Source organism: Crotalus tigris, unplaced genomic scaffold (genome assembly GCF_016545835.1).
Source record: "Crotalus tigris isolate CLP2741 ecotype Arizona unplaced genomic scaffold, ASM1654583v1 scf7180000018301.7375997, whole genome shotgun sequence".
NCBI classification, from domain to species: domain Eukaryota; kingdom Metazoa; phylum Chordata; class Lepidosauria; order Squamata; family Viperidae; genus Crotalus; species Crotalus tigris.
The window spans coordinates 5,412,096-5,439,443 of NW_024096931.1; the positions used below are offsets into that span (position 1 = coordinate 5,412,096).

General features: G+C 42.3%; 1 protein-coding gene across 5 annotated transcripts in view; it reads right to left on the bottom strand.

The window, feature by feature from the left end:
* RBFOX1 (RNA binding fox-1 homolog 1) overlaps window positions 1-25,575 on the bottom strand; it is a 1,591,566-nt gene extending 1,565,991 nt beyond the window's left edge. For 2 of the 5 annotated variants that reach the window (XM_039349789.1, XM_039349790.1), the window contains exon 1: window positions 25,109-25,573. In XM_039349789.1, coding sequence (XP_039205723.1) covers window positions 25,109-25,330 — 222 coding nt within the window. In that variant the 5' untranslated portion in view covers window positions 25,331-25,573. Of the gene's footprint in view, window positions 1-25,108 lie in introns of all 5 variants that reach the window. The other 3 variants (XM_039349788.1, XM_039349787.1, XM_039349793.1) reach the window with 2 other exon arrangements.
* Window positions 25,576-27,348: the final 1,773 nt, after the last annotated feature.

Genomic DNA, 27,348 nt, shown 5'->3' on the forward strand with positions numbered 1-27,348 from the left:
ACTTACAACCACAGCTGAGCCCAACATTTCTGTTGCTAAGCAAGACAGTTGTGAGTTTTGCCCCCTTTCTTTCCATAGTTGTCAATCCCTGCAGTTGTTAAGTTAGCAACATGGTTGTTTAAGTGAATATGTCTTCCCCATTGACTTTGCTTGTTAGAAGGTTGCAAAAGGGGGGTAATCACATGATCCCGAAACACTGCAACCGTCATAAATATGAGTCAACTGTCAAGGCTCTGAATGTTGATCATGTGACCATGCTGCAACGGTCATTAAGTGTGGAAAAATGTCCATAAGTCACTTTTTATAGGGTTGTTGTAATTTCGAACGGTCACTAAGCAAACTGTTGCAAGTCGAGAGCTATCTGTACTTTGGCCAACTAATGAGAAGAGAGGATTCATTGGAAATGACTTTGATGTTGAGAAAGACTGAAGGCAAAAGAAGAAAGAGACTATGGAGGATGAGATGGTTAGACGGCGTCATTGATGCAATGAACATGAATTTGGGAAGACTTAAGGAGAAATTGGAGAGCCTAGTGTGCTTGGCTCATGAAGAGTCATGAAGAGTCAGACATGACTTAGCAACTAAACAACAACAATGAAATTTGATCGGCCTGTAGGTTCTAACTGGCTCTATTTTCTAAGCCCAATTATCATTAAAATGATCCCCAAAATGAGTTCCATGGGTTCTAGTCCAGAGGTCCCCAAACTTTTAGGCACCAGGGACCGTTTCCGTGGAGACAGGTTTTTCCATGAACCAGAGGGGGCATGGTTTTGTGTGCTGCCTGCATCCCACGGATGGGGCTTTGCTTTTTTGTGTAGACCGGTTGCTGGTATACCGCAGCCCGGCACTGGTCCACAGACCAGGGGTTGGGGACCCCTGTCCTAGTAGGTCAATATTGAGTGGAAAAGAAGATTGTCTCAAAACTTCAGCATATAGCTGTATTCCACAGGGCAGAGGGACCAAGTTTACGCAATCTGGTCTGAATCATCAATTCAATGACTTGAATGGAGTTGGCTCAACTTTTTGATTAATGAATGGAGCTAATCCAACATCAGTTTGATTAATACCTCTTGCAAGCATGCATGAAAATCCACCAAATGATCAATCGCTCAATGGCACCCCCATTCAATGTGATTATTTGAGCTAACGATCCACTTTGAAAGGGTTAGACAGTTGAATAATGTTTGAATCAAGGCTCTGCGCATCCCTGATGCTAATCTGAATGCCGGTTCACTCAGTTAACCTACTTTTCTGAGTTTATCTCTCACACACTAAATATAAAGGTAAAGGTCTCCCCTGTCCAGTGGGATCCGACTCTAGGGAGTGAGGCCCATCTTGGTTTCTTAGCTGAGGGAGCCAGCATTGTCTAAAAACACTTCCATGGCCATGTGGCCAGCATGACTATATGCAGAGATGTACAGAATGCTATTACCTTCTCATCCAAGTGATACCTATTTATCTACTCACATTTGCATGCTTTTCACCTGCTTGGCCGAGAGGCAAGCAATGAGAGTTTACCGTCGTGTGGTGTTTGAGACTTGAACCCGGGCTATCAGCTTTCCAGCTGGCAAGCTCAGCGTCTTTAAACACTGAGTCCTTGCACCCCCTTACACTAAAAATAAACTATCCTAATTGCCTAAATTGGATCTAAACCAAGCTCTTGGCTAAAATATGTTGAGATTTCCAACAGAACTTCACCAAGTCAGCATGAAAAAGAGACGTCTCACCTATATCCAATCGATTTGGACCTGAAGTAAAATTCAGAGGCTATATTCATGCAACATACAAAGCCAGGGGCGTCAACTGCCAGCCCACAGGCTGGATGTATCATAGTAAAACCGTGCCCACCCCATTGCTGGCAATGGCAAAAAAAGTTGTGATATGTCGCAACATGTTACGTGACGTTGCAAGTTTGACACCCCTGTACTAAGCTGACCCTTCATTAGCAAGCCCACCTGTAGCATGCTTGACTCAACATCTGGTTCTTTAATGGGTTTTGGTGGCAGTCGTGAAATCCAAAGCAGAAATTGCAATCATTTGGGGCTTCCAGGTTTCCAAAACCAGAAGCTGCCAAATGCAACAAATATTGGGTATAACTTTCAGTTATTAGAAATCAGTAAGTGCTATGTTCCAGCCGTCAAAGATATTGCTCGTTTTGTTTGTCAACTGTATGTCCCTCTTAGGCTGAGATACAAGGCAATCCTAGCACTGATGATGTTACCTAGTTGGGTAATGAAACATCTGCAAGAAGACCACCAAGCTCAGAGAGCACCAAGGACCCCACAGTCGTTGTCGTCCTCCTCCTCCTCCTCCTCCTCCTCCTCCTCCTCCTCCTCTCCACAAACCCCCCTCCCTTCTAGCACTGATGATGTTACCTAGTTTTGGCAATGAAACATCTGCAAGAAAACAGTCAAGCTCAGAGAACACCAAGGATCCCACAGTCCTCCTCCTCTCCACAAACCCCTCTCCCTTCTAGCACTGATGATGTTACCTAGTTTGGTAATGAAACATCTGCAAGAAAACAACCAAGCTCAGAGAGCACAAGTTTTCTTCTGAACTTGGGCTGAAAATGCCACCATCCTGATGATATATATATATATATATATATATACCAGTTGGAAAACTGCCTCTACAAATCAATTAGATTGCTGAAGAAATAAAAGAGAAGCCATTTCCTGTGGAATCTTGAACCTGCACTGATAGTACCTTTCAGGCAAAACTATACTTTAATGTCTTCCAAGCCATTCTTAGGACTGGACAAACAACGGCAAAGAAATTTATTTTTTAGTAAATTTTAAACAACCTGAATAGGGGGTTGGACTAGAAGACCTCCAGGGTCCCTTTTTCCAACTCTGTTATTCTGACTACCTCTACATTGCACAAATTCAAAGAGGTGAGGGGTTACCACGTGCTAAGCTGCACACAAACCTAAGGCAGCTAAAGTCTAAGTTTTACACTTTGACACATCTAATCGTATTGGCTAATCGCATTGGGAGTACATGCTGTGTGTATAATGTGCTCACATAACGAAGTTAAAAGTTGCCAACTTCCTATCTCGGGCAAATATAGTTGCCAACTCCTTGCAGTAAAGGGACAAGGTTGGTGTTCCGGATAGATGACAAAAAAAAAAACCAACAACAGCCCAAAACCCGAGAGCTGTGTGGCTTTAAGTCACAATCTGCAACGCCAGCTTTGCTTCACCAACTGTTCTAAATCGATGAAAAACACATATGGTGCATTTCATTACTGTCCAACTCACCAATACTGAATTTAATCGCTCTGGGGTGATAAGTTATGAATCATACATATCAAAATCAAATTACGCTCCCTGTGATTAAGATGTTCAATTTTGCAAAGACCAAAAGGATAGTCGGTGGAAAGGGCATAACCCAATTAGCACGGAATGTACAGTACATTCCAACTAGTGAAACAAGATAATAATAATAAAAAAACCCAAGCAGTGATTGTAGAAAGTAATTTGTATCCATTATAGCAGTTCAAGCCAAGCATGTGCACGATCGAATTGCACAACTCAAGCAAAGCAGAGGAGCAACTGAAGAATACCAAAGGTAAAAACCTCTGTTCCAAATCAAATCAGGGCCAGAAACACACTTTTAGGTGTTGACAGCCATGACTTTGAAGTTCTTAGGAGGGGCAGCTAGGCCAAGGATCCCGGGTGATGCCAAAACTGCTGATGCTTGTACTTTCTGCCAGTCAGTTACCCAGCTGGTGTTTCCACTGGATTGGAAGTGGCACAATAGATGGATGGATCAACAAATTAAAGATGATACATGGAGAGGGAGAGGGAGGAGGAAGAGCTGGAGAGAGAGAAAGAGACAGGGAAATGGATGGATGGATGGATGGATGGATGGATGGATAGATGGATGGATGGATGGATGGATGGGTGGGTGGGTGGTGGGTGGATGGGTGGGTGGGTGGGTGGGTGGATGGATGGATGGGTGGGTGGGTGGGTGGGTGGGTGGATGGGTGGGTGGGTGGGTGGGTGGGTGGATGGGTGGGTGGGTGGGTGGTGGGTGGATGGATGGGTGGGTGGGTGGGTGGATGGATGGGTGGGTGGGTGGGTGGGTGGTGGGTGGATGGATGGGTGGGTGGGTGGGTGGATGGATGGATGGATGGATGGATGGATGGATGGATGGGTGGGTGGGTGGGTGGATGGGTGGGTGGGCGGGTTGATCAACAGTTTAAAGAGAGGGAGGGAAGAGGAGGAGATGGAGTTGGAGAGAGAGAGGAGAAAAAGAAAGAGAGAGGGAAATGATGGAGGGATGATAAAACATAGAATCTTATAAATAGATAAATAGATAGAGACCACCTTGGGGTCCATACACACAGGAAGCCCCACGTTCCCCACTGTCTCATGTCTTTAACAAACTTGATTCCATGAAGGGAGCTTCAACAGGAACAGCATAGAAGGTAGAAAGGAATAAGAAAAAAGAGAAAGGCGATATTCGATCTCCTCCAATACCATTCCCAAGCCAGGTATCACCTCCTCACCATCAGTGACACCATCACTTGCCTACTCTAATCAGATCCCTTGAAACTGGAACAAGATTGCTAAGATGATCTGGTGGACATCAGAAACCCTGGTGCTTCTCATGCTTGCTGCTGACCTCTTTCTTCCTATTTCTTGTGCGGCTGAGGTCTCTGCAGCACAGAAAATAAAAACAGCTAGGTGTTCCCTCTCTCCCATCGTCTTTCAACTGCTGCAATTGAAGGGGGGAAATTCAGTACCTACGCTCCTTTACCCTTGGGCAGGGGTAGGCAACCTTGGCCCTTTTATGACTTGTGGACTTCAACTCCCAGGATTTCCCGAGTCGGCATGGCTGATTCAGGAATTCTGGGTATTGAAGTCCACAAGTCATAATAGAGCCAAGGTTGCCTACCCCTGCCCTTGGGGATCCCTCCTGAATGATGGGCTTGGGGGCCCAGGGAACTCTTCTTATGCTTCATCTCATCATGAAGCTTCAAGGTGAGAGTGCTCACCTGACTAGATTTGCTTCAGAGAAGTGTTCCTCGTTATTTTATCTATAGCTTCTCCATGTGCAGAGGTCTGTCTATGGAGATTCTCATGGTCATGGATGTCCCAAAGGTGCTTTTTTCCCCCCAAAAAAAGGCAGCTGGACTTTGTTTTTCCTCAAAGACGTTTCACTTCTCACCCAAGAAGCTTCTTCAGAGATGGATGAGAAGCCAAATGTCTTCAAGGGAAAAACAAAGTCCAGGTGTCTTTTGAAAAAGAGATATTGGCGTATGGTTTGGGAATGGGTAACAGAAATGAGTATGCAAAACATCCAGTATAAGCCTGAGACATTGTTGTTAGGAATTCTTGAAAATAATGTTAGTGAAAAAGATATATATTTATTTACTTATGTGGTTACAGTGGCAAGAATTGTATTCACTCAAAATTGGAAAGCTACGGCTATACCTAGTGAGGAAATCTTAATTCATAAAATTATGCACTGCGCAGAATTAGATAGGTTAACTAAGAGACTCAAAAATCAGGATGAAACGGTTTTTTACCAAATTTGGAATAAATTTTATAGATGGTGGGGGGAAAAATATGGTAGTCATTGTAATGAGATAAATTAAGATTGAGATTAGAGTGATGCTATTTTTTTTTCTTATATTAGTAGTTAATTGTGAATATGAACTGTGATGTATGTCAAATCTGATTTACCATGTTCAATGTTTTTAATTTTTGTTATTCAATAAAAAATATTTAAAAGAAAAAAGAAAAGCAAAAGAAAAAGCACCTTTGGGACATGTGTAGAGGTCATTGTTCTCTACAACTGAAACAGCATGTCATACCACTGTTAGGAAGTGAGGGTCTGCCCTGTTCTACAAACTGGCTTTGAGACGGTGCTTCACACAACGTTTTATGGAAGGAGAACAACTCTTAGAATTCTTTGAAGCTCTTCCAAACCCTTGGAGCCACATCTTCCTTTGCCTGGAAGATCCATCCATTCTCCACAAGCAAGCCTCAACAGACAAGGTTCTTTCCCCTTCCCATTCGATGAATCCATTAATCATCTGACAACCAGGGCTCCATTTTCCTGCCCTTCTGACTTCAACTTCCGCTTTCTTGAATGAATACCTTCCTTTTTTTTCTCTCTATTTCTTTCTTCTCTTCTCCCTTTGGGAAGGTCCGATCCCTGCCTTTGGCATCCTGAAACTGACATCAGAAACTTCAGATGACCTTTTCTTAATTGGGTCCCCCAGGGATTGGTTTGAAATTAGGCAGTCAAGTGCCATGCTGCAATCAATAATCAATTCGGTGAAGTTCTTTAAAGGCCTCAGTGCTCAGTCCCAAAGGATCGCCCCGTGCCAATTGAAAATCTGAACATGAAATGGCTGCAGGAAAATAGAGTTACAAAAGAAATGTCAACTTAGGGCAAGGATACATATTTTACTGACCGTACAGTCGGGAGAAATCCTATTTTTCTACAAGTAGAAATACAGAGAAATGGATTTGGGGGATGTTTTGTTGATGGGTTGGGTCGCTTGCTTTTTGGTTTTGGAGGGGAACTGTAGTGTATATATAGTGCTTTACTCCCCTCTCCAGCTGTGTTTGGCCTGAAAATCATCCCTAATCAGACAACCCAACCTGGTCAGGAAATTTCCTTTGAACTGCAGCAAGACTATTATGTGACCCAAAATGAAAGCTTCGACACAACCCACAATGGAGGAATGGTTGGTGAAGAAGATGGAACTTCCAGAGATGGCTAATCTCAGTGGTGAGATGGGCAGCATATGCATGTAATAGTTTAAATAAATTTAAACTTAATAATTTAAGAAACAGACTTCTTTGATTAGATGAAAAGACAATATCTAACAGAAATAACAGAGTAACAGAATTGAAAGGGACCGTGGAGGTCTTCTAGTCCAACCCCCTGCTCAAGCAGGAGACCCTATAGCATTTCAGTCAAGTGGCTGTTGAGTTTCTTCTTAAAAGCCTCCAATGATGGGGCACCCACAACTTCTGAAGGCGAGCCGTTCTATTGATTAATTGTCCTCACTGTCAGGAAATTTATCCTTAGTTCTAGGTTGCTTCTCTCCTGGATTAGTTTCCATCCGTTGCTTCTTGTCCTGCCTTCAGGTGCTTTGGAAAATAGGTTGACCCCCTCTCCCCCCTCATCTTTGACCCCCCCCCCTCAAATGCATGTCCCCCCAGTCCTTCTTTTCACTAAACTAGATAGTTGAAACTCCCCACAAAAGGTACTCACACCTACAGCTTTCTTTTGCCACTGATAGATAACAGTTTAGAGATAGAGAGACAGACAGACAAACAAAATCCACGAAACAAAAGAAGCGTCATTAAATGACTACAAACATGAACTCCAGGCCTGGGACTAAAGCAGCATTTTCAAAGCTTTCCAGGATCCCATGAGGGAGGATACCGTCCTTGTCTCTGGGCGGGATCCTGTTCCAGAAACTGCAAGCCTCAATCATAAACAACTGAAATTAGTCTGATGCTTCTATTAATATAGAAGAAAGTTGATCGGGGGAAGTACTACTAAGGAATGAATAGGTTTCCAGAGAGAAGGATGGTGAGAAAGTCGGCATTTGGTAAAATCTGGAGCCCAACACACCTTGCTCAGCTTTGTGGTAAAGCTTGAGCAATCCAACAGCCAAGATCCCTCGGAAATAGCAGCAAAACAACACACAGTATTATGCCGGGCACACCACAGGGCTGTTTTGCTGCATTCCACAAAGTGTTCCTTTCAGTGACAAACGACCACAGTCGGGAAAGCAATGGCCAAATTTAATGGAAAAGAGATAAAATTATTCAGCCCCTTACCTAAAGCAATAGAAACGTGAGTAAATTATGGATGGACACCCTTTCCTGTTTAATTGACAATGCAAGCCAGGTTTTATGCTAAGGGACATCAGCATTAGATCTGTGGCACGCAGCAAACGTGGCTTTTGTTTTGGTTATTTCCACTTCAAATACCGAGAAATCGGAGCTCTTCTATCTGATGTAGCTGTGCTCCAGCAGAAACATTTGCAAATTCTCAGAAGCTTATTTTTAATTCATCGCAAATTAAAACCTCTCATGTGTACCGGTGGCATCCTGATCCAACTCATTAAATAATCAGACAATAATCCTATTTGCTTAAATGCAGCATTTGTTCTACCCAAAATGCTTGAGACAGACTCAAGATGCTCCTGTGAATTGCCTTATCTAAAATAAAACCAGAAGCTTAGACATAAAACCAAAGAGCTTAGACAGATTGCCCACGTTTGATCACCTGAGGGTCACCTTTCAGACTTTCTTACAAAAGCAATCTTCCTCACCCCACTCACCCCAATATTTAACAGCTTTCCACAGAATAATACTAGGCTACTTGAGGTAGGTTATCTTCCCAGTGAACCAAAGTTTGCATCTCAGGGGCTGCCCCAAAGAAGAGGGAGTCAAGCCATTTTCCAAAGCGCCTGAAGGCAGGACAAGAAGCAACGGATGGAAACTCATCAAGGAGAGAAGCAACCTAGAACTAAGGAGAAACTTCCTGACAGTGAGAACAATTAACCAGTGGAACAACCTGCCTCCAGAAGCAGTAAATGCCCAACACTGGAAGTTTTTAAGAAGAGGCTGGACAGCCATTTGTCTGAAATGGTATAGGGTTTCCTGCCTGAGCAGGGGTTGGACTTGATGACCTCCAAGGTCCCTTCCAACTTTATGATTATTGTTGTTATTATTATTATTACTACTACTACTACTACTATTATTACTATTATTATTATTACATGTCACTGTACCTCAGAGATGACTAAGCTTAATTTGCTTAGTTCTCCAAAAAACCTGAATGCAGGACAAGAAGCAATGGATGAAAACTAATCAAAAGAGAGAACATGAAGTGTTAATGCCACTTTATAATGCCTTGGTAAGACCACCCTTGGAATATTTCAACCAGTTTTGGTCACCCCAATGTAAAAAAAGATGTTGAGAATTTAGAACAGGGGTCTTCAAACTTAGCCCTTTTATAACTTGTGGACTTCAACGCTCAGAATTCTTCAGCCAGCATGGAAGTTGAAGTGCACAAGCCTTAAAGTTGCCAAGTTTGAAGACCCTTCTACTAGTATTTTATTTGGATTTATTTCATTAACTTCTTTCTTAATTATTTTTAGATTCCATTATTATTTTTCCTCCTGTATATGTATGCATTTATATAGAAGGAGGTAAATACTTGTTTCATTCAATATTTTGTTTGTATAGGAAACTTAGAAGATGAGACTGACTTATTCTCCAAAGCACCAGAAGGCACAACAACAAGTAATGGGAAGCTTGTTAAGGAGAGGTTCAGCCTAGAAGTAGAAATTTTCTGACGGTGAGAATAATTAGCCAATGGAATAGCTCACGCCTTGGACTTGTGTGTGCGCCATTACTGGAAATTTGCAAAAATAGACAGGACAACCACTTAACCAGGATGGCATAGCCATAGAATCTCCTACCTTGAGCAGGGGGTTGGACTAGAAGACCTCTAAGAGCCCTGGTGGTGCAGTGGTTAGAATGCAGTACTGCAGGCTAATTCTGCTGACTGCCAGCTGTCAGTAGTTTGGCAGTTTGAGTCTCACAAGGCTCCAGGTTGACTCAGCCTTCCATCCTTCCGAGGTCAGTAAACTGAGGACCCAGATTGTTGAGGGCAAATAGGCTGACTGTGTAAACCGCTTAAAGAGGGCTGTAAGGCACGTGGGGTGATATATAAGTCTAAGTACTAAGATTCCTCCCACCCTATAATTCTATGTTCTACATCAGTGGTTCTCAACCTTTTTAATGCCGCGACCCCCAACCGGTCGTAAGTCGAGGACTACTCAACCAGTCGTAAGTCGAGGACTACTCGACTGGTGCAGCACCGTTTGCAGAATGGGACTTTTGGCGGGCTCAGCAGGGCAGAGACAGCCTGGACAATTCCTATTGGCTTTTGAAAGCCAAGAGAATTAGACTCTATTCAAGAGAGTCTATTCTATTGGCTTTCAAAAGCCAATAGAACAAAAGGGAGTAGCACAGCTAAGGAAAAGGGGGGAAAAAATGGCGGACTGCATTGTTTGGCGACCCCCGTGAAATGGTCATTCGACCCCAAATGGGGTCCCGACCCACAGGTTGAGAACCACTGATCTACATTCTATTTGGTCTTAGGAATGTAGTAAAATTGAACTCTTGGGTACCTGAAGCAAAAGTAGGTTTTTGTGATCTGCAACTCCCCCCCCCCATTGAATTAAAGATCAGCCCATAAATTGGATAGGTGAAGAAAATTACAACCTGGACCTCAAACCAATCTCACATAGCCTAATCCAGCCTGTTTCTATTTTCCATTTTGGTAAAAGAGCATTCAGCGTGCATAATAAAGATTTGAATTGTTTGCTCTGGTTTTTTTTTTCTTTTCTTTTTTTAACTGCTGCAAAGAGTCCGTGTATTTTTATGAACAATGATAGAATCCAATCAAAGTGAGCGGTTAATCTCTTGTTCAGCATCTCTTCACAATACTGAAATTGCAACCTTTTGGCTGGAGTTCCTGAGTCACCGGCTGATATGAAAAGGACACCCAACCGGAAGGGTCTCCGAATACATTCACGCCTCACAAAAGACTTCCCTTCGGTCCATTTGTGAAAAGAAAGACACTGCGGTGAGCCAGGAAATAATTTGCAGCCATCTGCATAACCTTCGCTGTTTTTGTCTTGCCTTTTTTTTTTAGGAAGCAGTTATTTAAGATGGTGATTTTCATAAATGTTTGGGAAATTGAGATAAAGGGAGATATCCATAAAATACCTGGAGCGAGCATCTCTAAATCGTTGGCTGCTAAATGGTGCAGAAGAACGTGTGGCGGCACATGGATCAATCTCTACCTAGAGAAGGTGGGATAGAAGCATTGGTGACACACGGCTAAATCGTTGGCTGGGCACCCACTTGGTCCTCCCACTTTGTAAGGATGGGAATTGATGAAATACAGGGAGTCCCAGCTTGTGACCGCAACTGAGTCCAAAATTTTTGTTGCTAAGTGAAGCATTTGCAAAGTTTACAGAGTCAGCATATTCTCCCCCAACAATCTGGGTCCTCATTTTACCAACTTCGGAAGGCTGAGTCAACCTTGAGTTGGTCAGAATCGAACTCCTAGCAGTCGGCAGAGTTAGCCTGCAACACTGCCTTCTAACCACTGAGCCACCACTCATTTTAAAGTTGAATATTGTAACATGAGGCACACTCATTTACAAGGAATACGGTCACTAAAGCCCAGAAAATGGATCACAGAATGGATAAATTTCAAAAACATGTTCCATGTCACTATTGATCTCAGTAGATATTATGATTGTTGTATGGTTATGTGCTGAAAGGAGATTACAGAAGACTGCCTGACTTTGATATCGGCAATATGATCTTTAGCACAACCCAAATCTGGAAATTGCTAGATTTAGTCTAACACTGACCTGGGCACAAAGTCGTAGAACAGCCCCACAAAAATGAATCAGCTCTAGATTCTCTTGTTGTATGGTCATGTAGGAGCTGAAACAGGAGAAGGAAGAAAACCAATTTTGATATCCTGTACAGAAAGCTCTCCCTGAATATGGCATTAAACTTAGTGTCATAATTGCCTAACATCAGCAGCACAGCTTCTTCACATTTCAAAGGAGGAAATGTATAGAAGTAGACTACACGTCCTAAGCTTAACCTACTATTTAGAACAGTGATGGCAAACCTTTTAGAGACCAAGTGCCCAAACTGCAACCCAAAACCCACTTACGCATTGTCGAGTGCCAGGTGGGTATGGCCCATTGGCTGGGTATGGCCCATTGGGTGGGCGTGGCTGCAGTGGTAACGGCAGACTGGGTGGGACTAAAAAGTTCAATCAATCAATTCCAACTTTGCAAGATCTTTTTTTTTTCCCGTGAGAAGTTGAAATTGACTGTTCTTTCTATTCTTTTCCATAAACTATCTTGGAATTGCAATCAGAGAGTAGTTTAAAAATACCTGTACCTACATACACACATAAAAGAACATTCTGACCCAGCAGAGATACTGGTAGAGCAGATCTAAGCTACATTTAAAAACACGTCCCTGGAGAGGCTTTTTAGATACAATTCATGCTAGCTGAAATGCAACTGGAGAAGATTTTGTTCCCTTCCAGAACAGACTGACCTAAACAGATTTGAAAACATATTAAGAAATCAAACCTTCAGGGTTGCTTCATCAGCAAAAGAGACCCCAATGAGTCATAGAATCATAAGGCTGGAAGGAACCTTGAAGGTCATCTATTCCAACCCCTGCTCAAGCAGGAGACCTATACCAACCCAGTCAAATGGACCTCCAATCTACTCTTGAAAGCCTCCAATGATGAAGCACCCACAACTCTGGGGAAAAGCTACTCCATTGATCAATTGTTCTCAATGTCAGGACATTATTCCTTATTTCCAGGTTGCATCTCACTTTAATGATCTTCCACCTGTTACTTCTTGAAGTATTGAAGATGGCTATCATCACCTTTAAGCCTTCTTTTTATTAGGCTAAATATATCTAGTTCCATTAGCTCAGAACTGAACTCCCAAATAAATGTCAACTAATTTAAATTGTAATTCTGTTGTTGTTGTTGTTGCAATGCAAGGAAAGGCGACAGCCTACAAACACTGCAGTTCTCCAAATGGGGCCAATCTGGACAACAGGAGCTGGGAAGCACAATTATTTTGGTTTGGTTTTTGTTTATTGTTGTACCGTCTTCTTTTTTTTAAATGTTCTTAGTTGTGAATTGTATCGAGTCATTGGGAATTGGGCAAGGTACAATAAAGTACAATCAAACAATCAATATTGCTCTTTTGCAATTTACATCTGCCACTGGCATGTTTCACGGTGCATGACTGTTTTGGTAGAAGCAATGTAATTTATGGTGTCATGCAACCATCCAAATTGCCTGATTCATACTTCATGTTAAATTATAGCACACCTTTTGGGGATCTGGTTTAATATGCTGAGTTATCTGCAATGATGGTTTAATACAATGCACAAATACAACCAGTTGTGTCACAAACTGAGGAGAAACAAAGGAAAGCTTCGCATAGGGCGAGAGCTAAGCTATTGTTTATTATCTTTGCCATGGAAGTAGCTTTAGAAATTCCAGTTATAGATCGGATCCCCATTAAAGAGCCAAGAATAGCATGGAGCTTGTTTGACATTTTCTAGATATGACTCCCTATTCTGAAAACTGGTTCCATCTGGATTGGCTGAGAGAGCCCAACAGAGAGAATCATAGCTGAAACGAGGCAGAATGCACTTTCAAACTTGTGAGGAACACGCAGAGGTGGTATTGATAGATATAGTCCCTTGGGGTGGCAATTTTCCCTCATGGGAATAGCAGCATACTAGTTTGTAGAGAAGAAAAAGGGAAAGCTTTCAGAAGAGGCAAAAGTGGATGAATTAAAACAAGCAAATAGAAGAATTGAGACCCGATTTCCAGAGATAAATTATTTTCAGCCCATAGCAGCATATGATACAAACCCTGGCACTGCCTGGCTTTAGGTGATCCTAAACACAATGTTTTCTAAAAGCATCTTACACATGTTCTGGGCCTCCATTGTTTCCATTTTCTCTTTTCCTAGTTCTGTGGTGGCGAACCTATGGCACGCGTGCCACAAGTGCCACGCAGAGCCCTCTCTGTGGGCACATGTGCTGTCGCCCCAGTCCTAGGCCTTCAGCTGGGTTTTATAAAACCTTTTTGCTTTAGGCCTCTGCCACCATGTGCAAAATAAAAAAAAAGGTTCAATCAATTTCAACTTCTCGTGGGGGAAAAAAAAGATCTTGCAAAGTTGGAATTGATTGATTGAACTTTTTAGTCCCACCCAGTCTGCCGTTACCACCGCAGCCACACCCACCCAATGGGCCATGCCCACCCAATTGGCCAGACCCACCCAATGGGCCACACCCACCCAACACCCAACGATACATAAATGGGTTTTGGGTTGCAGTTTGGGCACTCAATCTCTAAAAGGTTCGTCATCGCTGTCCTAGTTGTTGTGCTTTTTTTCCTTATTCTCGTCTTGCCGCTTGTCCAAACCAACCTTTACTTATTCTTTCTCTGTTTCTAAAATGATGATGCTACAGTTGTGGTCATCGTTGTCATTTCTCTCCCATTTCTTCACTTCTCTTCACTTATAGACTCTTTGGGAAACCAAGATAGCCAAGTACGACTTCAGCATTAGCCTAGGGCAGGGGTAGGCAACCTTGGCTCTTTTATGACTCATGGACTTCAACTCCCAGAATTCCTGAGCCAGCCATGCTGAGGGGAAAGGGAGAGGTTTCCAAGCTGAGCCAGGCTGGCTGAGGAATTCTGGGAGTTGAAGTCCACCAGTCATGAAGGGGCCATAGTTCCCCCATGCTGACTAAGGAATTCTGGGAGTTGAAGTCCACCAGTCATAAAAGAGCCAAGGTTGCCTACCCTGGGCCTAGGGCGTGAAGCCTGAGCTCTTCACAAAGTTATCAGAAAAATTAAAGAAAAGTCTCACTCCTGCTGCCTCGCGCTAAGAAAGGAAGAATGAGTAAGTTTGAGAGAGGAAGAAAAGCAGAGAAAGGCAGCAATGTAAGAGAACAAACAGAACCTCTTTTGAATCCATCGTAAGTGATATTGAATTTAGAACTCGTAGAAGCACCCAACCCTAGCAGTATCGATGGTAACAAATGGCTTGGCATAAATTCATTGCATTAAGTACATTGAATACAGGTAGTCCTTAATTTATGACCACAATTGAGCCCAAAATTTCTATTGCTAAGCAAGGTGGTTGTTAAGGGAGTTATTGCCCCATTTTACCATATTTTTTGCCATAGTTGTTAAGCGAGTCCCTTAAGTGAATCATGTGGTCATTAAGCCAATCTGGCTTCCCCTATTGACTTTGCTCGTCGAAAGCTAGTGGGAAAATTACAGAGGGTGATCACATGACCCTGGGACACTGCAACCATCATCAATGCACGCCAGTTGCCGAGCATCCAAATTTTGATCATGTGACCATGGGGATTCTGCAGTGGTTTGAAAACCAGTCCTAAGACACTTTTTTTTCTGTGCCATTGTAACTTTGAACGGCCACGAAAGGAATGGTTGTAAGCCAAAAAGTCTAGAGTTACCGGTATGGAATCTTATGGGTAGACTAAATACATGCTTGTTATATTTTTATTTATTTTTATTAATAAAATTTATATGCCGCCCAATCCCTAGGGGCTCAGGGCGGCGTACAAAATTAAAACAACAAGTATAACAATTAAAAATGAATACATTCACACAGCATGTCCCAATCATATCCCGCCCCCTGCCCCCCCCCTCCGGAGACATCAGCCCCAGGCCTGCCGGAACAGGAGAGTTTTAATGGCTTTCTTAAAGGCCGGCAAGGTGGGAGTAGTTCGAATCTTGGGGGGAAGTTGATTCCACCAGGTCAGAGCCACCACAGAAAAGGCCCTTCCCCGAGGGCCCGCCAGCCGACATTGTCTGGCCGACGGGACCTGAAGGAGGCCCAATCTGTGGGACCTCACCAGTCTCTGGGAACTATGCGGCAGTATTCAGTCCTGTAAGTAACCTGGTCCTAAGCCATGAAGGGCTTTAAAGGTGATAACCAACACCTTGAATTGTGTCAGGAGACCCACAGGAAGCCAGTGCAGCTTGCGGAGGATAGGTGACATGTGGGTGTACCTTGGTGCACCCACAATCACTCTCGCAGCTGCATTCTGAACCAATTGCAGCCTCCGAACACTCTTCAAGGTTAGCCCCATGTAGAGCGCATTAAAGTAATCCAGTCTTGAGGTGATATCTTTAGTGCTATCGTGTATTTAGCAAAAGTTCAGCTTATCTACCAGCCCAAAACACTTAACGACGTGCCCAAATGATCAATGGAAACTAGGACTCTGTCCAGGGTGCTGAATGGGTTTTCCCCCTTCACAGTTGAACAAATGAAGTTTCCTTTTTTTCAATTTGAAGGGCAAGAAGGTTGAAGGAGCTGTGCTATTTTTTTTTTTCCAGCAAAGTTAAATAGCTTCTCAATATATATATATATTTTTAGCCCCCTTCTTTGGCAGTTGCAAGAAATGTAAAATAGGACAGCGAGAATGATTAAGCAGTGGAGCACGTTCCTGAGGGAAGCCAAGAGAGCCCATTTCTTGGTATTTTTATCACTAGAGCAAAAGAGAAAATGTACTTGTTACAAACAAGCCCAGAATTGGCAGGAAATCAATTGGCCCTTCGAACAGGGTCTGTTTTCAGCATAACTTTCTCAAGCATGGCCATCAAAAAGCACACAAGTGTTTGTGCAACTTCTTAAACTGGAAATGAATTTCTTTTCTTTTTTTTTCCAAACTCTCCCCCATACATATACCGTGATATTTATCAGATATTTAACATACATTCTTTTTACATTCATATATAAGATACTTTTAATAAAATGAAATAAATACATACACATGACTTTTGGTGTTGCTCGCCCATTTCCCCTTTCACTGTATCCACACTCCTTCTTCTCTACCTTCTTTCTCCCTTTCTTCTCTTCCCTACTTCCCTCTTCTTCCTCTCCTCTTTCTTTCACCACTCTCCTCCCCTTTCTCCCCACTTCTCCTCCAACCTTCCTACTTCCTTCTCCCCTCCTTTACTGTTTTCTCTCTCCTCTCCTTTCTTCCCTCTCATCCCTCTTCAGATACAATTCAGGGGTAATGTCCGAGCAACTCCTCTCTCCAAATTTTCCTATCTGTATTATTGGAAATGAATTTCTCATGCCCTCCCCCCACCCCCAAAAAATAAATAAATAAAACAATACTAGAAAGTTTTTCATTTCTTTTTAAGCTTAAAATGAGGCCCATCTTTTCCAAGTGGCATAAAATAAAAAAGACAAATCACATCCCATTTCTGGAGAGCTCTTCATTTATTAACATTTAGAAGCAATCTACTGAGAGATAGTTACGTAGTTTTTACATAGTTTTTTTTTACTACGTTACATGTTTTTTACTACTAACAGAGTTGCTTCAATGCTTTAAGTCTCAGAATAAGATTAGAGGATTTGACAAAAAGTCTTCACATACTTTTCCTCCAAAAATTCAGGAATATTCACTAAAATCATGGACCTAGTCATATATAATACAGTTTCTAACACAAAATACAAGCACCAGAAAAAAGTGAGGACCAAAAGGAAGAGAAACAGCAATCGCAATAGCACTTAGACTTATAAACCACTTCATGGTACTTTATAGCATTTCTAAGTGGTTTACAAAATCAGTATATTGATTGCAACAATTTGGATGCTCACTTTACTGATGGAAGGCTGAATCAACCTTGAGCCCCGTCAGGATCAAACTCCAGTCTGCAGGCAGAGTTAACTTGCCATACTGCATTTTAACCACTGCTCCACCAGGGCTCTGAAAGTCTATCATGACTTGATCTGCTAATCCAATCTTCCTTATCTGCATACCAGCTTTTATAATTGCAATCTAACTTTAACCCTTCATTCAAAAGCCTGAATTAGGATTATTCCTGAGAATTACCCTTAGTAGATTTGTAAAGGGATGTAGAATTGATATGGGCAAAAGGATTACAGAAATGTTAAGGAGGGATTTGAAAAAAAAGATTAACAATCCTACGAAAGAGGGAAGCACAAGCAGGAAATGAAAATAACCCCACCTCATTTTTTTTAAGCATAATACAAGACAGACAGATAGATGAGCCTTGTACAGGCTCAAGGTAGCTATTTCCGTACTTTTTGGCGTATAAGATGACTTTTGAGAGCGTTGAAATCGGCGTCAAAGTCAGGGGTTGTCTTATACGCCGAGTCATCTTATACATCGGAAATAACGGTAGTTTCCGGCGTATAAGATGACTTTCTAGGCATGTGACTTGGCGCCGAAGTCGGGGGTTGCCTTATACGCCAGGTCGCCTTATACGCCGGAATATACGGTACGTCTTTCAAGCAAGCCAGGTTAAGAAACAAGCTCAACAGAGATTTCAGGGATGTTGTTTGTTCTGGTGAGATAGAATAACAGAACATTGAAGCCTATCTCACTAGATGTTTCTGTAAGTGCCATTCCCAATCCTCCTAGAGTTTGTAGAGTTGTTTGCCTTTGAGCCATACTTAGGAGAGGGAGAAACCCCAAGAAACATCATTTGCCCACTTAAGTTAATGCACCATTAAAATGTTTGACATTGGCAGACAGTCAGGCAAAACTTTCTCAATTGTGGTTCATAAAAGTCTCCCAAGGTAAATATGGGTGACCTGTCTATATTGGTCTTCAGATGAGCTGTGAAGATATATGTGTTTTGAACTGCTGTATCTGCTAATGCTGCAGTGGGTTCTTTCTGATGGTTTTCATACTGGAAATTTATGGATTTTAAATGGCACGCTTTGCCAAAATGGAGATTGCACATCCAGTTTATTCTCACCACCACTGCCTAAAATTGCTTTAGCATGAAATAAAAAGATTGTTTAAAATGGGCAAATATAAATCCAGTTTTCAGGAACAAAGTAGGTAACATTGTAGCTCTTTTTTTAGTGGGGGAAAAAGATATTTGGTTAATGATACAAATGAATCAATAGGAAAAATCACTCTTTGAAATAAAAAAAAACCAGGGTGTGAGTCGTCCCTGAGGATTTTCCTCACTCTTCTAAGGCTGCGGGCCCTAGCGATATATATAACTTATATAATGCCCAGCTAACCAGGTTGTTGACTGGGGATTATAAGCATGACGGCCCAACGCTTCTGGAAGATACCCTCTTCTTTGTATCCCAGCGATTCCCTTGGGATTCTATCAGTGCTACCCCAAAATGGGGCATGATGGCTCAGCGGCTAATGACGATGAGATTGTCAGCCGGAAAGCTGACAGCCCCGGTTCAAGACCTAAGCAACACATGATAGAGAGAGCTTCCAGCCCTCTACCCACATGGCAGTTCTAATGTGGAATAATGAACAATCACTAGAAAAATGATGTATCTGCATAATTACTGAAATAGTGCTGTGTTAGTAGTATGTGACTAACCTAATGCGCATTATACTTGGATACAATGTATGTAGCAAACTCTCCATTGTATACCCAGGAGAAACGAACCTAATGTATTACAATGTGCATTCCTTTGTTCCTGAGAAAAGGAAAGTATAAAACTGAAGTCTGAACCCGCCCTCGGGGTTCAGAATTGCTTGTTGTTTATTGCTTCTGAACCTGCACAATAAATCTCTCTGCTAAAACCCTCTGGAATTCGTAAGAGTCCTTTCGTTTTCCACAAGATTTCGAAAGCATGCAAATGTGAGTAGGTAAATAGGTACCATTTCAATGGGAAGGTAATAGCACTCTGTGCCCTTTGGTGTATAGTCATGCTGGCCTCTTGACGATGGAAATAATTTTGGACAATGCTGGCTCCCTTGGCTAGGAAGTGGAGATGAGCACTGGCCCCTTGAGTCAGACCCACTGGACAGGGAAACCTTTACCTTCATCTCAAAATGAGACCCATTCAAAATCCAACTGAAACCTCAAGAGGATCATCAAATCTCAAGAAAAGGATTCACCTCTGTCCACTTTTTGCAGCTTCCCCTTGCCACTGCAGAATCACCTTCATCCAATTGGCCTGGATACATTTCCAGCGTTTGGGCTTTAGCCAGAGGAGATGCTAGTTTTTATCTCCTTGCCTCCCAACCTCCAAGGATGTTGAAAAGAGGCTTCTGCATTTGCTAGAGTGAGAATCAAAGCGTTTTAGTGAGCAAGCGCAGGCTGTTCGCCCGGAGTTCCCTTGTTGTGCACAGATCATTTGGTTTTGAAAAGCGTCTTGAAATCAAAGAGAAGGGAATGAACAAAAAAAGGAAGAACTCTTCTCTATGGAGATGCTTCTGAGTGACACTCTATCTGATATCGGCGTGCTGGAGTCGGGATTTTATTTTTCAAGTATTTCTATCTCGTTGCTCTCCACTGAATCAAGGTGGCTTATATTTTATTAACCACAATCAAAGGGCAAAGTATTAAAATGCAGTCCTGGAGAGGCTTAGGTTTAACCCACCACTGAATGCAATATCCAATAGCAGAGTTATTAATGCTTTAAAAAAAAAAAAACATCCAGCAATTCAATCCATGCCTTTATTTTTTTTTAGCTTTCGCTTTAGCTTTTTCTCACATAGCAGTTGCAGCCCTCTTCCATATGTGCTGGACCACATAATCCCAGTCATTAATGTGGCGAGGGATGAAGAGGGCTGCAGCCCCACAAGTAGGAAAGGAAAGCTGTAATTGCCTGGCTGCTGTTCAAAGGATGCCCTGGGCAAAAGAGCAAAAGAAACTTGTCTTTTGCCCCACAGCCTTTCCAATTTTTCCCATGGAGGATCTTCTCTCCAAGATCACCAAAATATCTTATTTTAACCAGCAGTTTGGTCCAGATGCAGAAAAAAACTGCTATTACTGACAGCTGATAATGACAAAGTAAGGATAGGGACAGCAAGAGAGAAGACAGGGTGAATATTTTTTACAGAAATATGACCCACGCATGCCCATCTCTTTACACTGGCTCAGTTTATAATGGGATTCATTCGGTTTTGGCTTAAGGCAGTGATGGCGAACCTATGGCACAGGTGCCAGAGGTGGCACTCAGAGCCCTCTCTGTGAGCACGCACGCCGTCACCCCAGTCCTAGGCCTTCAGCTGGGTTTTATAAAACCTTTTCGCTTTAGGCCTCCACTGCCGTGTGTAAAAAAAAAAAAAGGTTCAATCAGTCAATTTCAACTTCTCGCGGAAAAAAAAATCTTGCAAAGTTGAAATTGATTGATTGAACTTTTTAGTCCCACCCAGTCTGCCATTATCACCACAGCCACACCCACCCAATGGGCCACACCCACCCAGCACTCGAGGATCCATAAGTGGGTTTTGGGTTGCAGTTTGGCCACTCAGTCTCTAAAAGGTTCACCATCACTGGCTTAAGGTATTGTGTGAATCTGGACATTAATACGTTGACCAGGATTTATGGCTTAACACTGTGTGGGAACCAGGATATGAAAGCTGGCTTTGTTTATTGTGCAAAAGGTAGGTTGATTAATCATTATTTGCTAACAAAACCAAGTTCACACAATACCCAAAATAAAAGCAAAAAAAAATGCATCACAATTTTGCAGGGCTGTGGGGTTTGCAAACAGTGGTTGGTGGTTTAGTGTGTTGTATGAACTTAGCCCATTATGGATTATTCAATAAATAATACGTAAGCAAACCTGTGTGTTGTGTGGCTCAACTTTTCCCAGCATGGTGCCCTGCAGATATTTTATTGAGCAATTCCTAGATTGTTCAGCTAATTGCTCTATGTTGGATAGAGATTGTAATAACAGCAGCTGTAATATTCCCCACAATAGCTAACTGGTACTGAAGTGGTGGAGAACTTCTGCCTTTTTGAATTAACCATCAGTAATAAAGGAATGAGCAATCAAGAAATACCACAGACTAGCACTTGGTAGGGCAAGCATGAAGGCTTTGGGAAAGATATTCAAACATCTACAAAGAGCAGAATCAAGCAAGGGTTCACGGTGACATTATAGAAGAAAATGTTGCACTTTGAAGAAGTAGGATATGATGAGTATTGATGTTTTTGAACTTTGATGTTGGACAACATTCTTGAGAATATTGTGGAAACCAAGAAAACAAACTGATGGCTCACCGGAAAAAAAAATAACCCAGAGTTCTTATTCAAGACACAGATTACAGACTCAAATTACCCTACTTGGGATTCATTACGTGAACTTGGGACACATTATCTGGAAATGGTACTGATGCTGGGAAAGGTAGAAGGAAAGGGAAGAGGATGACCAGCAGCAAGGTGGATGACCCTCAGTTACAGTGCCGATGAGTGCCCCATTGGGAGACATGAAAGAATACATTAAGGATAGATCATTTTGGAGAAAAATCTATCTATGTGGTTGGTAGGAATCAAAAACAACTTGATGGTACATAATCAGTTGATCAATGCATTGTCCCAAATAAGCAAAACATATTTCCTTTCTCCCCAAAAAGCAGAATTTCATTAAGTTTTGACATCTTGATTTTTGCATATAGTTGAAAGGGTACAATTAATTAATTTATGAAGGATTGTCGTGATTTCACAGGGAGAAGGCACTGGCCAGTGAATCAGTGCATTCTGCCATCAGCAGCCCAAGTGGATGCCAACCGTAAGATCTGACCCTCCCATCTTTCAACTGGATTGGTTTTGGCTAGTCTTCCAATGGAAGACCATCTTCTGGAATGGAGGCAGGTGACCACCATAATTCTTGGGCGTCAATCTTTTTCTTTGGGAGGGCAAGGAAGAAAGTGAAGTTACAACTGTTTTTTTTTTTCAAAAATAGCCATTCAAATGAATCCCACGAGATATTTTAGCACAGATGAGATCATCTTGGCTTGTTTATCTAATCTGCATATAAACCAAATATTAGAAACCATCAGAACCCTCCTCCTTATGTGGAAATCCAATCTTGCAAGATTGGGCCAATAAATAAATAGATAAACAAATCTATCTATAGTCAACAGCTTCATTTTGGGTGGCTTTAATCTATTGCCAAAACTCTTCAAACTCTTTCCAAAACTATAGGGGAGAGAGAGAGAGAGAGAGAGAGAGAGAGAGAGAGAGAGAGAAGAAGAAGAAGAAGAAGAAGAAGAAGAAGAAGAAGAAGAAGAAGAAGAAGAAGAAGAAGAAGAAGAAGAAGAGGAGGAGGAGGAGTAGGAGGAGGAGGAGGAGGAGGAGGAGGAGGAGGAGGAGGAGGAGGAGGAGGAGGAGGAGGAGGAGGAGGAGGAGGAAGAGGAGGAGGAAGAGGAGGAAAGCAAAAAACACCCTGATTTGATAACATAAATCTGATGCAAAGTTGAACAAACAATTAAAAGAAGCTATGTTTGATAGGGTAGCCTGGAAAACTTTTGCCCATCAACCCACCAAGAATCAGGCATGACTAAATGGTTAAAAATAACAACAACAACATGTACTCATCGTTCATTGGTTCTAGGAGGTGCGATGAGTTCCCAAAACAATGAGCACCAAAAATATTTTCCCATAAGGAATCACCTAGTGAGTCACAAAGCAGCTGACACTGACAAGTTCTAGCTTGTGTGTCAAGTACCAAACAAAAGATGAGTACCAGGACAACATTTCCATGTCAAAATGCATCGAGTGCCAAATCTGATGAATTTCAAAGCCATTGAGTATCAAGATCCCACCGTAACAGAGCAATCAGCCCTTTTCCTTCCACCTTTTCCTGGGCAAGGACAGAGATGGAGAAATAAGTGACAAAAATGAAAGACACACATGGGGAGGGGAGCAATAAGCCAACGCCTTTTGTACTCTGGGATTTTCCAGTGCTGGCATTGGCTCTGCCCAGTAACTGCCTGTTTCCATATCTTGAGACAAAATATCGTTCCTATCCTCCTAATATAAAGGTTGCCCATCTAAATATACTTAGAGCCAGTGTAATAACTGGCCAACTTTTTTCAATCAGGTAATGTCTAGATATATGGACAAACTCTCATGAATAGGCGCTCCAACATCCTGGGAAATAAAATCCACACATTCTAACAATAATCAAGTTGGGAAAGAAAAGCATAATGGTTAAAGTCTCATACTAGGATCAGGAATCTCAGATTCAAGTGCCCCTCAGCTATGCAGTTCTCCAGATGTTTTTGAATTAATTCCCGAGACTGCCTCACTCCCAGTTGAGGATAAAAATAAAAAAAAAACTCCACAGAAGTCACTTTGAGCTCCTCAAGGCAAGGTGAGATATAAATGTAAACCCAAAACCCAATCTCTCACTTTCTCTGGAAAAAGAGAACATGAAGCAGCCTATAACAATCCAGAGGAAACTTTCTCTAGCCATTCCCTTAAAATTTATTGAAGGCTTTCTCTGGCCCCACAGATTATATTACACATCCAACGGATAAGTTCAGCATATTACTTTCAAATCTTCAACGATGCTCCCCACAAGATTTGCCTGGCGATCATCAGTGCAGGATTCCATACGCAGAGTTTATTCGGAGAGTTTGGACCGCATGAAAACATTCAGTGCAAAATTGGAAGAAGGCTAAGGGGAGGCAGTGTTACATCTGCTGCTTGGTGTTCTACACTAAAGGTGACGGATGTGTTAAATACTAATTGCATTCTGTCAAGCAGGGACACTCGACCGCATTCGGAGAAATAATCCCTTGACAGAACGAATTAAACCCAAACCTTCTCTCTGGCTTCCAAATTAACAGGTCTGCAACACGCTCCAAAACATGCATCAGCCACTGATTCCGTAACTGGCAAGGCAGCTCTCATATTTCAAAGACAGGTTGATAGGGATAAGGTGTGGGAGAATATGGTCCTTCCAAACAAGACAGGGTCACAAAGTTTGTCTCTGCAGCTGACTTAACTAAAAGCAGCTCCGATTCTCTGCATGGAATAATCCCTGTGTTCACACCTAGCTAGAGGGAAAACAACAGAGGCAGAGACATGGGGGGGGGGAGAATAACCCAGCTGCATTGCAAAATAGGAGAAGATAAAGGGATTTAAAATTCTGACTCATGTTCTCTTTCTCTCTCAGCATGTCCTGGCATGCACCTAAGCCATTTCAAGAACCGTAATACTCAGGAGCTTAGCTGATCCGGTCATAGAAATATCAATTCCCCCCCCCCCCTCAAGCCAACCACACCACAATGACTTTTTCCTTTTTCAAAGTCATTTTCCAGAAGAAGAAGAAAAAAAAGTTCTCCAATGATAACATGCCGCTTGCCGGTATATCGTTCTGCTGGATTCAGGAATGAGTCAGAGGGCCTAGACGATGAACAATTCAGATACCCCTACCCAACAGATTTTTTTTCTGCCTCGTTCAGAAGGAGCCAAAGGAAAAAACTTTTTTTTGGGGGGGGGCAAACAACACCTTCAGAAGTCCCAGCTATCACCTGCAAACTCTTCTAGACAAATGAGCAAAACAGATCCCCATTGTTTCGCAGCTACAGTCAATTCATCTCAACAGGGTCCACCTCTGCAAGACTTGATCAACTTCCACAAAACAAGTCAGTTAAAAACAACACCCAGGGGAGAAAATTCCCCCCCTATACACACACACACACACACACACAAGGCTCTGTGCCCCAAACAGAAACATCTCTACTTACAGTTTGGCCTTCCCCATCAGTCTGAGTTCCAGATTCTTCTCTCCCCAGATGTGGTGTCTTCTCCTGGTCTTCTGCTCCTTCTTTCCTCAGATGTCCCCCGTTGCTGCCCAACTTCAGCCTCTTTCCCTCAGGTTGTGGATCGTCCAGTTCCTCTCTCCTCATTTTGCCATCTCTGGGTCTTTGCTTTGCTGCATCTTCCAGGTTGCCAGAAGGAAGAGACATTTCCAAACAAACAAATGTTTGTCCACTTTGCTGGGGGGGGGGTCTTCCTCTTTTCCTTCCTTCCTTCCTTCCTCTTTGGCCTGGAGAAGCTGCCTTATTAGGGAAAGATTTGGGGGTGTCTGAGAGCAATTCCTCTTTTTCTCTCTCCCCTGATCTGCTCCCGTCTTCTTTTTAAAAGATTTAGCTGATGTTTCAGTGCCTTTGCAAAACCTCTGGTTGCTAACTTCCATTTCTTTAGCTCCCTCTGCTGCTAGCTGGAGTTATTCCATCAAATTGCCGTTGAGAACGAGGCAGAATGCAAACTTTAGTATCTCCCTAACAATAGCCTTTTGCATATTGATCATGCCTCACAATTATTACTTGGACTAAATCCTCAGCACCAGCGTTTAGAGGCTCCTTATACAACAGGGACTGGGTTGTTCTGTAATGTGCGTTTTTTAATTATGGAATTAAACCCTTAAGTATGATCTGGAAGTTAAGGGCTATTGATTTGAATCTCTCGAGATGGGCCAAAGTCCTGCCATTTTGGTTCACCCAAGGCCTATGAGATTTAGCCTGTCGTTCATTCAGGGCATTCAGACAAGGAGGAAAACTATTTAAGTTGCCCATTTCCGTCTCTCACTGAATTCATCCGAAATCCAGGCTCTGCAGTTATTCAGTTGGGTTTAAATGTCACGTTGAGCCACGAATGGTGGTTTACAAAACAAATGGCTGCATTCCTACACACTAAGCCGGAAATAGCATGTTGTGAGAATCTGGCCTAAGAAACAAAAAAAACAAAACAAAACAAACCTCTCAGGTGAACCTAAAGAAAAATGCTCATTGTAGAATAGATAAAAGGTCAGGCTCCTGAAAGCACCCATGAATAAATAATTTGTCCAAAGTTGAGCTGCAGGAACTAAAATGGAGGAGGCCATTACAGGAGAACAGGCAGGCACTTCCACAGCTGAAGACCATCTACTAATTAGACAGGGCAGGACTTCTCAACCTCAGCAGGTTTAAGAATGGAATGCTGAGTGGAATTCTGGGAGTTGAAGTCCACCCATCTTAAAGTTGCTGAGGTTGGGAAACCCTGACCTCAAACATTATAAAACCAGGTGAAGAGGCATTGATTTCATGGGTCAATATCCTCATTCTCTCTCTAAGAAGAAATAGCATTGATTTATTTAGACAGTGGAACCATCTTGAGTCAACTGGACTGGCCTCCAAGGGCTGCTTTGTTGGCCAACGTAGACAACAAGCAATATAGAAGTTTCCCTGAGGACTTGGTCCTCGGGTAGCAAGGGATTGGTTCCCTCGGCCTATATGGTTTCCTGGATTGGTCCAGAACATTGTTTCTCAAGTTTGGGAAGATGCCGCTTGGGAATTCTGGGAATTGAAGTCCACACATCTTAAAGTCCTAAAGGTTAAGAAACAGTGGTCCAGAAGGAGGCTAGGAGTGGGTAGCAGTTCAATTATAGGACTTTGCATTTTTCCCAGAGAAAATTAGGACCAAGCCACTGCACACCTGTGTCAACTACCAGAGGTCTCCCATCTGAAGTTCTCCTACAAAATGAGAGAAACAGAATTCCCTCGTGTTGACTATCAAATTATGAACCAATTCTTTTTTCAAAGGTAACAGATGAGTGCTTATTGTATCTACTGATTCTTTTGCGCCATTTCAAAAGGATGGGTTGATTCCCTCCCATACAGCCCTCACAAAAACTCCATGAAGTAGACACAGTGTTCACACAACTTAAGTAAACAACCGTGTTCACACAACTTAAGTGACCCGAGCAAACTTCTCCAGAAAGAGGTTCATATGTCTCTCCCAAAATTTGAATTCACTTTTATATTTAAAATCATGGTCATATGTCTTTCATCCTGATGTAAGACACTCATGAGATGAGGGGCAAGTAAACTTGATAAATAAAGTAAGATAGGCATGCATTTTTGTGTTTCTACAGCAAAATGTCTCTGGCCTCTGTAAGGTATGAAAAGAAAGAGAGAAAGGGGGGAAAAACATTTTGGGGGAGACA